The sequence below is a fragment of the Phoca vitulina genome, unplaced genomic scaffold (assembly GCF_004348235.1).
Source record: "Phoca vitulina isolate PV1807 unplaced genomic scaffold, GSC_HSeal_1.0 scaffold13, whole genome shotgun sequence".
NCBI lineage: Eukaryota > Metazoa > Chordata > Mammalia > Carnivora > Phocidae > Phoca > Phoca vitulina.
In genome coordinates this window covers 8,269,578-8,282,501 of record NW_022589716.1, presented here as the reverse complement: position 1 = coordinate 8,282,501, position 12,924 = coordinate 8,269,578, and the positions used below count along the sequence as shown (strand labels likewise).

At 58.6% G+C, this 12,924-nt stretch overlaps 2 protein-coding genes across 3 annotated transcripts in view; both read right to left on the bottom strand.

The window, feature by feature from the left end:
- Positions 1-3,967: 3,967 nt before the first annotated feature.
- Positions 3,968-8,941, bottom strand: GNAT1 (G protein subunit alpha transducin 1). Its single transcript, XM_032412184.1, has 9 exons — positions 8,712-8,941; positions 7,478-7,520; positions 7,230-7,371; positions 6,971-7,128; positions 6,754-6,882; positions 6,363-6,492; positions 5,936-6,089; positions 5,616-5,807; positions 3,968-5,230 (listed from the first exon to the last, which is right to left on the bottom strand). The coding sequence occupies exons 1-8, from the start codon at positions 8,815-8,817 to the stop codon at positions 5,617-5,619; spliced, it is 1,053 nt and encodes a 350-aa protein (XP_032268075.1). The 5' UTR covers positions 8,818-8,941; the 3' UTR covers positions 3,968-5,230; position 5,616.
- Positions 8,942-12,177: 3,236 nt separating this feature from the next.
- The window catches only part of SEMA3F (semaphorin 3F), a 28,183-nt gene continuing 27,436 nt past the window's right edge, over positions 12,178-12,924 (bottom strand). For both annotated transcript variants that reach the window (XM_032412182.1, XM_032412183.1), the window contains one exon: positions 12,178-12,621. In XM_032412182.1, the coding sequence (XP_032268073.1) occupies positions 12,208-12,621 (414 nt within the window). In that variant the 3' untranslated portion in view covers positions 12,178-12,207. The remainder of the gene's footprint in view (positions 12,622-12,924) is intronic.

Genomic DNA, 12,924 nt, shown 5'->3' with positions numbered 1-12,924 from the left:
GCCAGGGCAAACACAGCCCAGAGGCCTTTCCCTGCCACCTGCCGAATCTCCCAGCCCAGCCTGTGGTGACAGGACAGGGGGCAGTTGGGATGGGACTCAGAGCTGCCGGGCGCCTTCTCCCGGGGACCGGAGGGAATGTCCATCCGTGTAACACAGTGATGGGGGCAGCCACCTGGTGTGGAGGGGAGGGGGCTTTATCTCAGCCCTCAGCCCAGCCCCCACCACTACTCCCCCATCTCCAGAAACTGAGACACAGGCCCAAGAGGCTGCCAGACACGTGAAACAGAACTTAGGGTCCCGGCATCGCTCAGACTCTCCTTCCGGGGTCCTGGCAGCCCTTTGCTCTCCTCCTCCCTCTTCAATCATGTCCTCTCAGCCTCCAGCTAGGTGGCCCCCTCTCACCATGTCACCACCTCCCCTGGCATGTCATCCACACGGTGCCCCAACACCCTTCTCCGACAGTGAGACCCCATCTTCACCTCCAGCCCAGTCCGTCCCCAGAGCCCAGCATCTGCACCCACTGACGCCTCAGATACTCTGCGGGGCCCTGCCTCACCCTCAGCCAGCCTCCCTGACATCCTCTCAACCTGCTCCTTGTCCCAGTTGGCCTCCCCCCACCCTAACTGGCTGGCCACACATGTTCCCGTTGTTCTCAGAACACACCAGCCCCTTCCCCTCCCTGGCCTTCTCCCCCCACCTCCTCAGCAGGCTCCTACTTGTCCCTCAACACCCCCATAGAAGATGACCTCTGAATACCCTGGCCAGCTCTTCCGGTACTTCATGTGGCCACTCTTGCCATCCCACCACACAGCCTCAGTGTCTCCAGGTGCTCCCTCCGGGTCGTCTAGACGGGAAAGCTCCTGCCAGTTTGGAGGCTGAGAATCCAGAAAAGCCTGATGAAGAAGCAACCTGTGGGCTTGGCTCTGCTGAGGGGAAGAAAGGCACGTGCCAGTTGGGGAAGAGAAAGGGCATTTGGATAGAGGAGACAGGAAAGCGTGAGTATGAGTGTGGGATTAGCACCCGTAGGGGGAAGGCTGTGTGTGTGTGGGGGGGGGGGCAGGACACTTGGCCTGGAGTCATGTGGGGGGTTTTAAGGCCTCATAGGAGAGGAGGGTTCTCACCTCCACGCCCCAGCGTTGAGGACCCACACCCATAGCTCCCGACTGTGCTCTGCCCAGTTTGGTGCCTGGGAGGCTCCTCTTCAGGGACAAGCAGGGCTTTAGATGGTATAATCCAGGGTGTGAAACCCTGTGAGGGACCCATAGGCAGACAGTCCTGTCTAGCCCTCCCCCTGCCTGGGTCCTCAGAGCTGATGACCTCTTGGCTGAGGCCTGCTCCCACAGTTCTGGCATGCCCTCCCTCTCTCCCCTGAGATCTGGCCCCCGGCTTCTCTGGCCACTGAAGCGGCTTAATGAGCCCAGGTCACATGGGCTGTGCTCCTGCCTGTGGGGAGGGCCCAAGCCCCTAGTGGCCACCCGACCAGGCCCTGACGTCAGCAGCATTAACCGTCCACCAGGCTTGTCTAATCTCTGGTCAGTGGCTGGGCCAGGTTAGTCCCGCCAGAGCCAGAGCTGAAGGCCGTGAGGGCCCTCGGGGGCACCTTGAGGTTGCAGGTCAGGCAGGGATGGTGGTGATTGGAGGTGCCCACAGAAAATGACCCCCACCTACAAGACTAGGGTGTGGCCACTGTGCTGACTCTGGGCCGGTTCTGATCCTCTGCCCTCAACTGTGAATCAGGCATTGAGCACCCATTGATCCTGCTCCTTAGGGTGTAATTACACTGGTGCGGTGAGTAGGGCCGAGGAGGCTCTGAGCTGGGAGACTCAGCACCACCCCCCACCCTGCCCCAACCCCATCATACTTGTGGCCATAGGCAGGGCAACTTGGGGCCAGGCCCTGGCCCCAGCCCATGGGATCCAGGAATACCAGTCTGGAATCCCCGACCCTGGGGTCAGAATTGTGTGTGGAGGGGACTCCCTGGAGGGTGGGGTCCGGCCCCTGCCTGGTGTTTGGGCTTCTCTCTGCCCCTGGCCCAGGAAGGCTGGGGAGCTCATTACTTTTCTTCCAAGACAAGGTGACTATGTGGAAGACCCCATTAGCACACCTCTCCTTACAGCTTCCTCCCTTCCAAGCCTACCGCTTCCAGCTCCTCAAAGCCTCTTGTCTTCCGCCTTGCCTCTCCCTACTAAATCCTGAGGTTACTCCCCTCAATCCAATAAACTGCTCAATCAGAGGGTCCTTAGTGGAGATGAGCAGCCTGGCTCAGCCAGGCCCAAGACCACCCAGTGAGGATCCTGAACCACTGACCCAAGCCCCATCTTCCCCTCAGGAACTCTGAGCAGCACCAGTGTGGCTGAGTTCCCTAACCCATCCAGGGTCCCTCTACCACCACCCTGTGCTCAGGCCTGGGGACCATCATTCCCCCGTCTTCAGCTCACTTCAGGCTCACAGCTCTGCCCTCTACTTGGACACTGAAGATGCTGCCCACATGTTGCCTTCTGCCCAGTCCCGGGTATCTGTCTGCCTCCTGGGCATCTCCCCCAGGTGGCCACAGGTCTGGAAAGCTTAGTCCACTCAACACTCCTGCAGTCCCAGCTTGGTGGGGGCATCATATGCACTTGTCCAGATCCAGACCCTTGTGGCTGAGCCCCATCTGCAGATCCTGGCCCCATGGGGTAATGGGGACATAAGGCTCTTCTCATGGATTCCCCAGCCCTGCTCTTCTCTTCCCCCATACCCTCTCACACTGGCCCCCAGGAAAAAATGTGTGCCCCTACATACCTGTTTTCATGAAAAATTTTAATGATTATTTTTTTCCAGAAACAGAGTTGTAAAATATTATTGATGATTTTATTTTCATTAAAGCTAGGAAAATAAGATTATAAATTGTTTCACATATAGATAAAATAGCTAAGCTTAAAATAATGTTGAGTTTTAATATACCCACTTCCAAATTTTTTTCAACTAATTTAATATTCTATAAAAAATTTACCATTAAAAATACATAAAAGCATATATAGGAGTGGACAGTTTCCTTTTGCTTCAAGCTCCAATATATAGCTCAGCAGAGTTCTCTTGGATCTTGTCTTTATTTAAAATTTTGATATTTTGCTCATCATGGGTTTTTTGCAGTGATTTTCTTTCTTTCTTTCTTTCTTTCTTTCTTTCTTTCTTTCTTTCTTTCTTTCTTTTCTTTCTTTCTTTCTTTTCTTTCTCTCTTTCTTCCTTCCTTCCTTCCTTCCTTCCTTCCTTCCTTCCTTCCTTCCTTCCTTTCTTTCTTTCTTTCCTTTCTTTTTCTGAGCAGGTTCCACACCTAATATGGGGCTTAAACTCACAACCCTGAGATCAAGAGTCACATGTTCTACCGACTGAACCAGCCAGATGCCCCTGCAGTAATTTTGAATTTAAAAAGTATTGCATTAATATCTTCTTTATCTTGATTAATGAACTTTTTGGCACCACCTTAAATTTTGCACCCCAGGTGAGTGCCTCTTTTGCTTCAACCCTAATCCCAGCCCTGCTATTAGGCCCTAGCTTGAAGGGCTTCCGAGACCCATCATCTTCTGGAGGAAGCCCTGGCCCTCAGGCTGGCACTTGGCACCTGCCCATTGTCTCCCCACCCCATGTCCCCTTTGCCTGTTCTTGCCCTATTGAACTATTATGGCCCACAAGCCCGTGTTTCTGGCCCCTCCTCTCCCTGATAGAATAAGCTTCTACCTCAGAACTCCCTCTTGATCCAAGATTATCCCTGTGAACGTTTCCCACGGCTCCTTTCCCCTTAAAGCCCTCTCGAGAGGCACAGGTTGGTCCCATGTCCCCTGTGCTCCTGCCATGACAGGCCAGGTGCTTCTCCCTGGAAGAGCCCATTTTCCCATTTATGTCCAGCCCAGCACTGGGCATTTAATAAATGCCCATGACTCGTGATAATGAACGCCTTTCCCTTCCCCACAAGAAAGGACAGCTGGGGCCTGATGCAAAGGTTTATTGCTGAGTCTGTGCTTCTACCTGAGGGGAGTGCAGCCTGTCATCTGGCCTTGAGAGATGGAAGCCCCTGTCCTCGACTTAGCACAGGTCTTGGCTCACAGGCATCAGCAAGGACTCAGGGCTTGATGAGGAACTGGGAGCAGAGATATAGGGACATGGGCCTCTGTCCCTGACAAAATTCAGACATGGCCCTCAGTTTTTCCTGCCAGGGAATGGGCTCTGAATGGAAAGGGTTCGAGAAGTTGCTGGCAGGGACAGGAGGGTTACCTGGGTTTGCTTGTGACCCCCCCTGAGGTAGACCACTCTGGGCCCGACCTGGGCCTCAGTCATTTCCCAAATCCTCTGCCTGGGGCTGATCGATGGAGCTGGACTCTGCCCCCTCAGCCACCCCTCAGGACAGTTAGACCATTGGCCACAGCTGGTGTCAACAGTACCCTCCCTCAACAGACCATCCCCTTGGCCGGCTGGCCTGGAGCACTGTGGGTGGGTGGGGGTGAGGTAGGACATGGATCTGGTGTCCAAGGATGGAGGGGGCAGAGCCTGTGGGGTAAGGGGATGGGGGGTTACTCTGAGCCTGCTATGTGGGGAAGGGTCCAGCTTGAATCTCTTCCTGACACCCAGGGGCTCCCAGGTGTGCCCCCCACTCACTAATTCATCTGTGCAGGAGCCAAACAGGCCAGAGTGGCTTGGACTTTGGACCCCTGAAGCTACTGAGAGGGACAGTCACTGGCCACTGGGTAGACAAGTGTCAGACTTGTCACATGGAGGTGGTAAGGCTGGAATGGGCTGATAGTAAGCCTTGGAGGAGGGATCTCTGCCTGCTCCCCCACTCTTCATGAAACTGGGAGGGAGGGCTATTTGCTGAGCCCAGACCCACCAGGTGAGTCATGGGCCCCCTGGGGAGAGAGACCTGCAGGAGATTGGTCAGTTGGGCACTGCTGAGTCACTGTGAGCTCTAGCTATCCCAAGTCCTGCCTGTTCCTAGCTGGGGCTGGCTGGGGTGGGTCCTGGAGGCCAGCGCAGCCAGGCCGTGAAGGGCAGCAGTGGGGTTGGGGGCACTGGGCTCTGGGAGACACGGGGGAGGGTCGGGGCCTCAAGGCTAGTGGGGCTCAGAGTTTTGGGTGTGTGGCTGGTGGGGCCACAGGCTGGGGCCCAGGAGTTCTGGGGGGCTGATAGGCTCCTGTGGGCTAGGGCTACAGGGCAGCTAGAGCTACAGGGTGTCAGGGACACGCATGAGTTCAGGCACCTGTGAACAGAAAAGAGGAAGCGAGTCAACATCCCTGAGCTCCAAAATAATTGGCTTTCGGCTGAGAAGCACTGTGGAGGTGGGCTTGTAAACAGTGACACCAGAGGGATCAGGGCGGGGTCAGAAGAGACTAGGTGGGGGGGACCTGTGCACGGGGAGTGCAGGGTGGTGGTGGGCAGTGGGATGGAACCTGAGGGGCCAGGGTGGGGCCTGGGAATTGGGGGCCAGCACCAGGTCATGGAATGGGTCTGGAGAGCTGGGGCAGCCCCTGATATCCTGCAGTGGGGTCTGCTGCAGTGAGGTGGGGTGGAGAGCTGGGGATGGAGAGTGAGGTATGAGACCAAGTGGCAAGACAGGAGAGCATCCCAGCCCTCGAGGAGCCTACCTCAAAAGAGTCCGCAGTCTTTGAGGTTCTCCTTGATGATGATGTCTGTGACCGCGTCGAACACAAATTTGACGTTCTGCGTGTCCGTAGCACAAGTCATATGGGAATAGATCTCCTTCACGTCACGTCGCATGTTGAGCTCGAGGAACTGCACCTTGATGTAGTTGCCCGCGTCCTCGTATGTGTTGGGCCCTGGCAGGGAAAGGGGGTGCTCTTACTAGGTGTCCCCACTCCTTCCCGCGGCGGGGAAGCGCAGGCCCAGATCACGGGGTTGGGGCGCCGCCTGGCGGCCAGGCTGCGGGGGGGGGGGCGGTTCTCACCGTCGTAATCCGGGAAGCAGATGCTGAGATGCGCCTTTTTGATCTTCTCGGTGAAAACGTCCTTCTTGTTGAGGAAGAGCACAATGGACGTGGTGGCGAAGTAGCGGTGGTTGCAGATGCTGTTGAACAGGTGCAGGCTCTCGTGCATGCGGTTCTGAGGAGGACAGAAGCTGTCGGGCACCGGGTGGGGGGCCATGGGCAGCCGTCCCTGCGCGGTCGCGGCCCACAGGCTCCGGGGCACCCGGGGCCATCCCGCTTGGACAGCTCCAAGTCAGCTTCCCCCACTGCCCCCCTCAGCGTGGCTGCTGGCTGTCTTGTGTCCTCATTCGGACTGTTCTGGAACGAATGTCTGCTCTCAGACGCTCCCCGCTCCCACAGTACTCTCCGGCTTTCCCCTGAAACACTCTAGGCCCTGCTTGGCACCCACCACTTCGTCGTCCTCCACCAGCACCATGTCGTAGGCGCTCAGCGCAGCGATGAAGATGATGCAGGTCACACCCTCGAAGCAATGGATCCACTTCTTGCGCTCTGAGCGCTGCCCGCCCACATCGAACATCCTGTGGAGCAGTTGGGGCCTGAACCCGCTTGGAGCCCCCTGGACGCGCCCACAGGCATCCCCTTGCCTCCTAATGCTGGGGGGCACTCAGATGGGACTGGCATGTGGAGGGGCCGGAACTTTCTGCGGGCGGGGTATCAGAGGAGGGGCAGGGTCTCCTTGGGATGGGGCCTCCGGGACGCGACGGGGCCTCGGGGCGCTGCACTCGCAGCCGGACCCCCAGAGCGAGGGCAAGGGCGAGGGCGAGGGCGCGGGGCTGTACCGGAAGTGGAGGTCCTTGAAGCCGAACTGCGTCTCAATGATGCCTGTGGTCTTGACACGCGAGCGCAGCACGTCCTGCTCAGTGGGCACGTAGCCCGGGGTGACCAGGCGCTCCAGGTCCGAGAGGTAGCTGCGGGAGACCGCGGGGTGTGGGTGGGTGCGGTGGAGGGGCGTGGTAGGACCCCGCCCGCACCCCCGCGCCCCGCCTGCGCTCTCACTAGCCCGCGGAGTCGTTGAGCTGGTACTCAGAGGCGCGATCGAAACAGGCCTGGATACCCGAGTCCTTCCACAGCCGCTGGATGATGTCCGACATCTCCTTGGGCATCGTGCCCTCTTCGATGGTGTCCGCCATGTGCATCAGCTTCCGGGCGTCGTCCTGAGGACAAGGGTGGGAGTTGTTGATGGTGACCGTGGACTTGAGACCAGTCTCGCGCCTCGAGTCCCCGGAGGCCCTGCTCAGCCAGTCTCCCTGCACACCTGGCGGGCAGAGTCTCCATACTGGATGTTGAGCGTGGTCATGGCGCGCACGATGGCAAGGATGGACTGCAGCGTGTTGCCGTAGATGATGCTAATGAACTCGAGGCACTCTTCCAACGAGTACCCATCCTGGTGGATAATCCTGCGGCCGGAGTGAGCCGGGTCAGAGCCAAGTGGACTGGCGGGGAAGGACAGACCCGGTGCGCGCGCCCACCCTCAGGGACCTCAGAAAAGGCAAGGGCACTCACTTCATCTGCTTGACAATGGTGCTCTTCCCGGACTCACCCGCACCTGGAAGGGAAGCCCCGCCTCAGAGCTGCGCTGGCCGCACCTCCCCACAACTTCCCCACCCACCCTCCACCCCGCAACCGGGCGCGGAAGATGGGGACCCGCAGACTCAAGGCAGGTACAAGTCCAACCCCAGTTCCCCCTGTTTCCCCCACCCTCCACCCCAAAGCAAGGTCCTGACACCCTGGAGGAAACACGTCTGTAAATGCCAGCAGTGACATAGGGGGCTGACGAGGGCAATCAACGACCTCAACTGTGTTGGGGAGCCTCCAAGACCCCTTGTATTTGCATTCTTGATTAATCTGAAACCAAAATAAAGGAACCTGGAGCGCCACATTGTGGAGGGTTCTGGTACTGCACGCAGAGGATTATTTGACCGGGTCAACCCTTGCGTTTCAGGGGTTGTAGGGAGGGGAGTGTCTCCAAGAGGCTCAGAGGGAATTAGCGCCTTTGAATGGGGGAGAAGACAGAGCTCACAGCCCCTCTGAGCCTGCTCTCGCCAGGGCTCTGGGCACAGTTAATGGGATTTCTGGCTTAGCCTCTGTCTTCCTGGGGTGCTCTGGCTTGGTCCCTCTGCCCACATCCAGATGCCTGATTGGATCCTGGAGAGCCTGGGGTGGAACCCGCCTGCCCTCTCAAAGCAGCTCCTTCTTCCACTTGTGGGGAGGCAGTGGCCCAGAGGCACTGTGTCAGCCCCACCTCTCCTCACCACCCATGGGACCATGGACTTGGCTTTATCCGTTCTCCACTGGGCCTTAGCTCTAAAGAGGCACACCCTCTTTAGGTCTGCCAACAACAAAGCTCTGGAATCTAAGGGCTGTTGTCTGTGGATCTGGACGGTCCTTGAAGATGCCCACTCCCAGGAGGACTGTTACTTTCTTCTTCCAAAGAAGCAGCCCTATTGTAGGGCTCCCAAGGAAGCCCCTGGTTTCTGACCCCTGCCCAGCAGGGCTTCTCCAGAGAGGAAGGTGCCTGAGTCAGGGCCCTCCGGAGAGGGGTTTCATGATGGGATACCCAGCCTTGGGGAGTCAGGGTATCGCCTATCAGGGCCAGGGCTCCCACTCAGTTCCCTGACCTGTCTTAGGGTCATTCTGCTTCCCAAGTCACCCCTGTTTCACAGAAGGGCTACCTGCCTGCCCCCACCCCCGGCCTCCGACCTAGTGGCAGTGGCCCCACCTGGACCCACACCCATACCCAGAAGCAGCAGTTTCACAGTTCGAGCATCCTTCTCAGCATCTTCTTTTAGCTTCTTTTCCAGCTCTCTTGAGTGCTTCTCCTCAGCGCTGGCCCCAGCCCCCATGGTCCCAGCAGCACGTCAACAGGGTGGTTAGTTGGCTCTTCTAGATGGAGGGGATCCCCAGAGCCGGGCTCGGGCCGGCCTCAGGTCTCCCAACACCCTTCTGACTCCGGGACTGGCAATCAACTGGCTTTCCCCAGACCTGTGCAGGCCCGGGTGATGCTGCTTAGTGGGATTTGGGGGCCAGGGGTTCCCAAGAGCCAATGAGAGACAAGGACAGGTGAATCCAGCTCAGCCCCCAGCCCTTCTAATCAGGCTGGCATGGCCCCAATCCCTCAGCTGCTGACTTTGCACCCCTCTCTATGAGCCCCAACCCTCTAGGAGAGACCGTGGAGACAGTCCAGCCCCTGAGCTGGAGCAGGGTGACATGTTCCGTAGGGTCCAGGCTTAGAAGGGGGGAGAGTAGGACCCTGAGCCCCTAGGGTGGGGGCAGGGAGGGGGGGCTGGTAGAAGGGAAGAGAGGGAGAGCCAAGCATGGAGCACCTGCCCATGTCCAGCACTGGACTCAGCACTGCTCCTTATTTTGTAAGCTCACATAGGCCCTGGTGGATGGGCACCCACGTCATCAGCCCCATTCTACTGATAAGGAAGGAGAGGCTCAGAGGGTCACACAGAAGGAAGTGGTTGAGAAGGGCGGGTGACTCTGGACCAGGGTTCTACGCTCTGCAGAGAGTCAAGAAGGAAGGGAGGACATTGAGTTTGCCCCGTACCGAGGGCTGGATCTGACCTGGGCAGGGCCTCTACATACCTCCACGGCTCCAACAGACTTGGGGGGGGGCGTGCACGTCTGCTATGTGTGCCTGGGTGTGTGTGTGTCTATCCTTTGCTGGCAACAACCAAAACAATGACATGATACGTTTGTTCACGTGTACGCTTGCATGTACGCCCGTGCCTTGGGAGCACATGGGTGCCCACGCACGCCAGGCACATGTGTGCACGTGTGTCGACACGCTTTTGTTCCTTCTTCCTCACGTGCACACGTGCTGATGTAGCATGACACGTGCACTTGGGTATTTGTGTATGGATGCAAAAACACGCGCACATGAGCCGGTGTGTGCGATAGCGTGCACGAGCCTGTGGTTTTCGCCTGGGCGTGTGTGTACACTTACGCACGTGCGTGCCTGCCTGTGTGCACACTTGCGCCTGCCTGTGCCTATGTGCACACGTGTGCCTGAGCACAACAAGGTCTCTGACACGCAGAGATGGCCAGGCTCTTCCAGAGCATATTTTGCAGGCCTGTCGTCAGATGGGGAAAATGAGTCCCAAGGCAGGTGCTCCCAGGGGCACGGAGGAAGGACTCACTTCCTGTCCTTCTCTTGATCTGCTCCCTGTGGGTGTCTGAGACCCGCTTAAGGGCACGTAGGGCATGCCTGTCTCAGCTGAGGGGGTCTGGGGTCTGCGTATAGGTTCAGACGGGACAAGGAGTACTGCTGGGTGGAAGTCGTTCAATTAAGCCTAAAGTTCCCAGGCTCTGGAGATTTCTCACCTCCTATAGGAAGACCCAAACCCTGGGCTCCCAGGGCTCCCTCCAGAGACCCTGAGCCTTCTGGCTGGACTCCTCCCGGAAACCTGGCTGCCTTGTAGTACTCAACTCTGCTGCAGACCCAAGAGACCACGAGGGGGTGCCAGGGCCTCAGATCCTGAGTAGTGGAGACTGTCCCCAAGCCTGTGGGAAATGGATACTGGCTCCTACCAGAGGCTGGTGGCTTCACATCTACCCTGCTGGGTGGGGGTGGGGTCTGTCCAGAAACAACAGATTATCTGTGCTACTTTCAGCTTCCAGGGTCCATCCATCCTCTACCCCCCACGTTGTAAGCGGGCCCTGGGGGTGGGGGTGGGGGTGGCTCTGCAGCCCCTAGGGATTTGGGGCAGTGCAGGAGCCCAGGTTTGTTACACCAAGGCAAATCTGGTTTCTGCTTATTGGGTTTATTTAGAGTGGGGCCATCCACTGTCTCCCAGTCCCCCTCTGGCTCCCCTTGCCCACCAGATATGGCCATAAGCCCTGCTGGACCCATAGGCCTCCCCAGCTCTTAGCTTCCCCTGCCAGGGCTTGACTCATTAAATTTGGATCAGAGCCCCCAGCCCCACTTTCTCCTGTCCAGCAGCACCCCACCTGCCCTGGCCTTCCCCACCCGTGGACATTCACTCATGCCAGTCCGTCTGCTGCGATCTGGCTGGAAGGAAGCAGGAAGGTTGGGAATTTTGTCAATTTTCAGGGTGGGGGCAGCCAGACTGTGAGGGCTGTAGCTCTGTCTTGCCGATACTGAGTCCTTAGCGCCCGGCACAGAGCCCACCGCAAAGCCAGGTGAGAAACCAACGATCAAACCTGCGAGTGAGTGAATGGAAGCTGAGCTTGCAAGAGAGGTGTGGGAATGGTGGTCAGGCCACATAAAGGGGGGCAGGAAGGACAGAATGTGGGCTTAGGCTGAACCCCCCATCCTCCCTCCACTGCCAAGGAGAAAAGCCAAAGTCCAGTCCCAGAGCCAGTGTTTATTAGCAAGATGGAACCCAAGGGCAGCTGTGGCCTGGGCAGCCGAGGGCCACCGGGAGCCCCTACCCACCTACCCCAAAAGCCCCCCAGAGCTATTTACACCCATCCTCTGAAGTGGTGGGCAGAAGGGAGCCCTGGGGAGCCCCTGAAGGCCCCAGGCCTCCACCATGGCCCCCTCGCCCCTCAGCCCTGCCTGTACCTGCCCCTCTGCTATTCTCCCAGCCCCCAAGTCACAGTGGCCCAGAAAAAGCGACGAGGAGGTAGAGCGGCCAGGCAGGGAGGGAGGGAGGGGCTGGAAGTGTGCCCCACCCAGGCAGAGCTCCTTTGCTCCTGTCCCCAATAAATAGAGAATAAATACCCAGGAGGGGGCTGGCCTTGACTGAGTGTCCCCTCCCAGGCAGGGGCCGGCCTCCTGTGGCGGCCCCTTCTTCCCTCCTCCGAGTGCATCTGAGCCCCCCACCCCCGCTGCCCGTCTCCAAAGTAGTCCTCGCACCCGCGTCGGCGTGTGTCCGCGGCACGCACTGGCAAAGGGGAGCAGTCCGTGCCCTGTCCGGGGGGAGCTTGCTCCCTCCCTGGGTCCTGTGGATTCCGGCGGTGGCAGTCGAGCAGGTGGACTCCCAGCTGAGCCCGGGGGCTGCGCGGTCCCGGCCTGGCGCCGCCGACTGGCTGGGCCTGGTCAGGTGGGCTGTTTCCGGCCGTCTCCGACCAGCGTGGGTCTGAGTTTCGGACAGTGCCGCTGCTGAGGCAGGCCATATACAGCCCACCAATAAATACTGTCTTTGCAGGGGCGGGGCGTGTATAGAATATAGATATTTTATATATATATATTTATATATATATATCTTTTATATTAAAAGGGACAAGGCCGAGGCTGGCCCACCGCAGGGCTCAGGCAGCAGGCCTCATGTGTCCGGCGGGTGGTGGCGGCGGTTCCGGGGCTTTTTCTGGTCCTGGGGTTCAGGAGGCCTGGGTGCCCCCGGGGCCTCCCGGGGGCCTGGGGGCACGTGGCGCCAGTAGCCCTGGCAGTACTGGTGGATGAGGCCCACTTCTGGCTGGGCCAGCAGCTGCGCCAGCTCCTGGTAAGCGGGCGTGGGGAGGCCGGCGCCGCCGGGGGCCGGCGGGGCGCTCACAGCTGGCGGTGGGAAGAGGGCCGCGTGGACGGCGTCCCGACCCAGCACGTGCAGCTGTACCCGCGTGACGACGTGCTTGAAGTTGTTCTCGGTGGCAGTGCAGGAGTAGAGGCCTCGGTCACCAGGCTGCAGGGCGCGGAGCAGCAAGCCCTGCTCGGTGCGCAGGAAGCGGTCCTCCGCGCGAATCTGCGGGGGCAGGGAGCTGGGGCTCAGGGCTCGTGTGACCGCCCTGCCGCCCAGCCAGCCCCCGGAGCAGACCAGCTCTGTGGCCATTCCGTGGAAGGGGCTCCCATGTGCAATTTCCACAGAGCAAGAAAAACCCACAGTAAGTTTCCACATAACACCTGAATCAGGCATCCACGTACTTTTCCATCTCAGGAGGAATGATCGTGGGGGGATGCTGTACAATGAGAGAATTTTGGAGCACAGAATTTCTTTTTAATGGGAATACCCAACCGAGGTATCCTTATAGAATCTCCATGTAAGGAC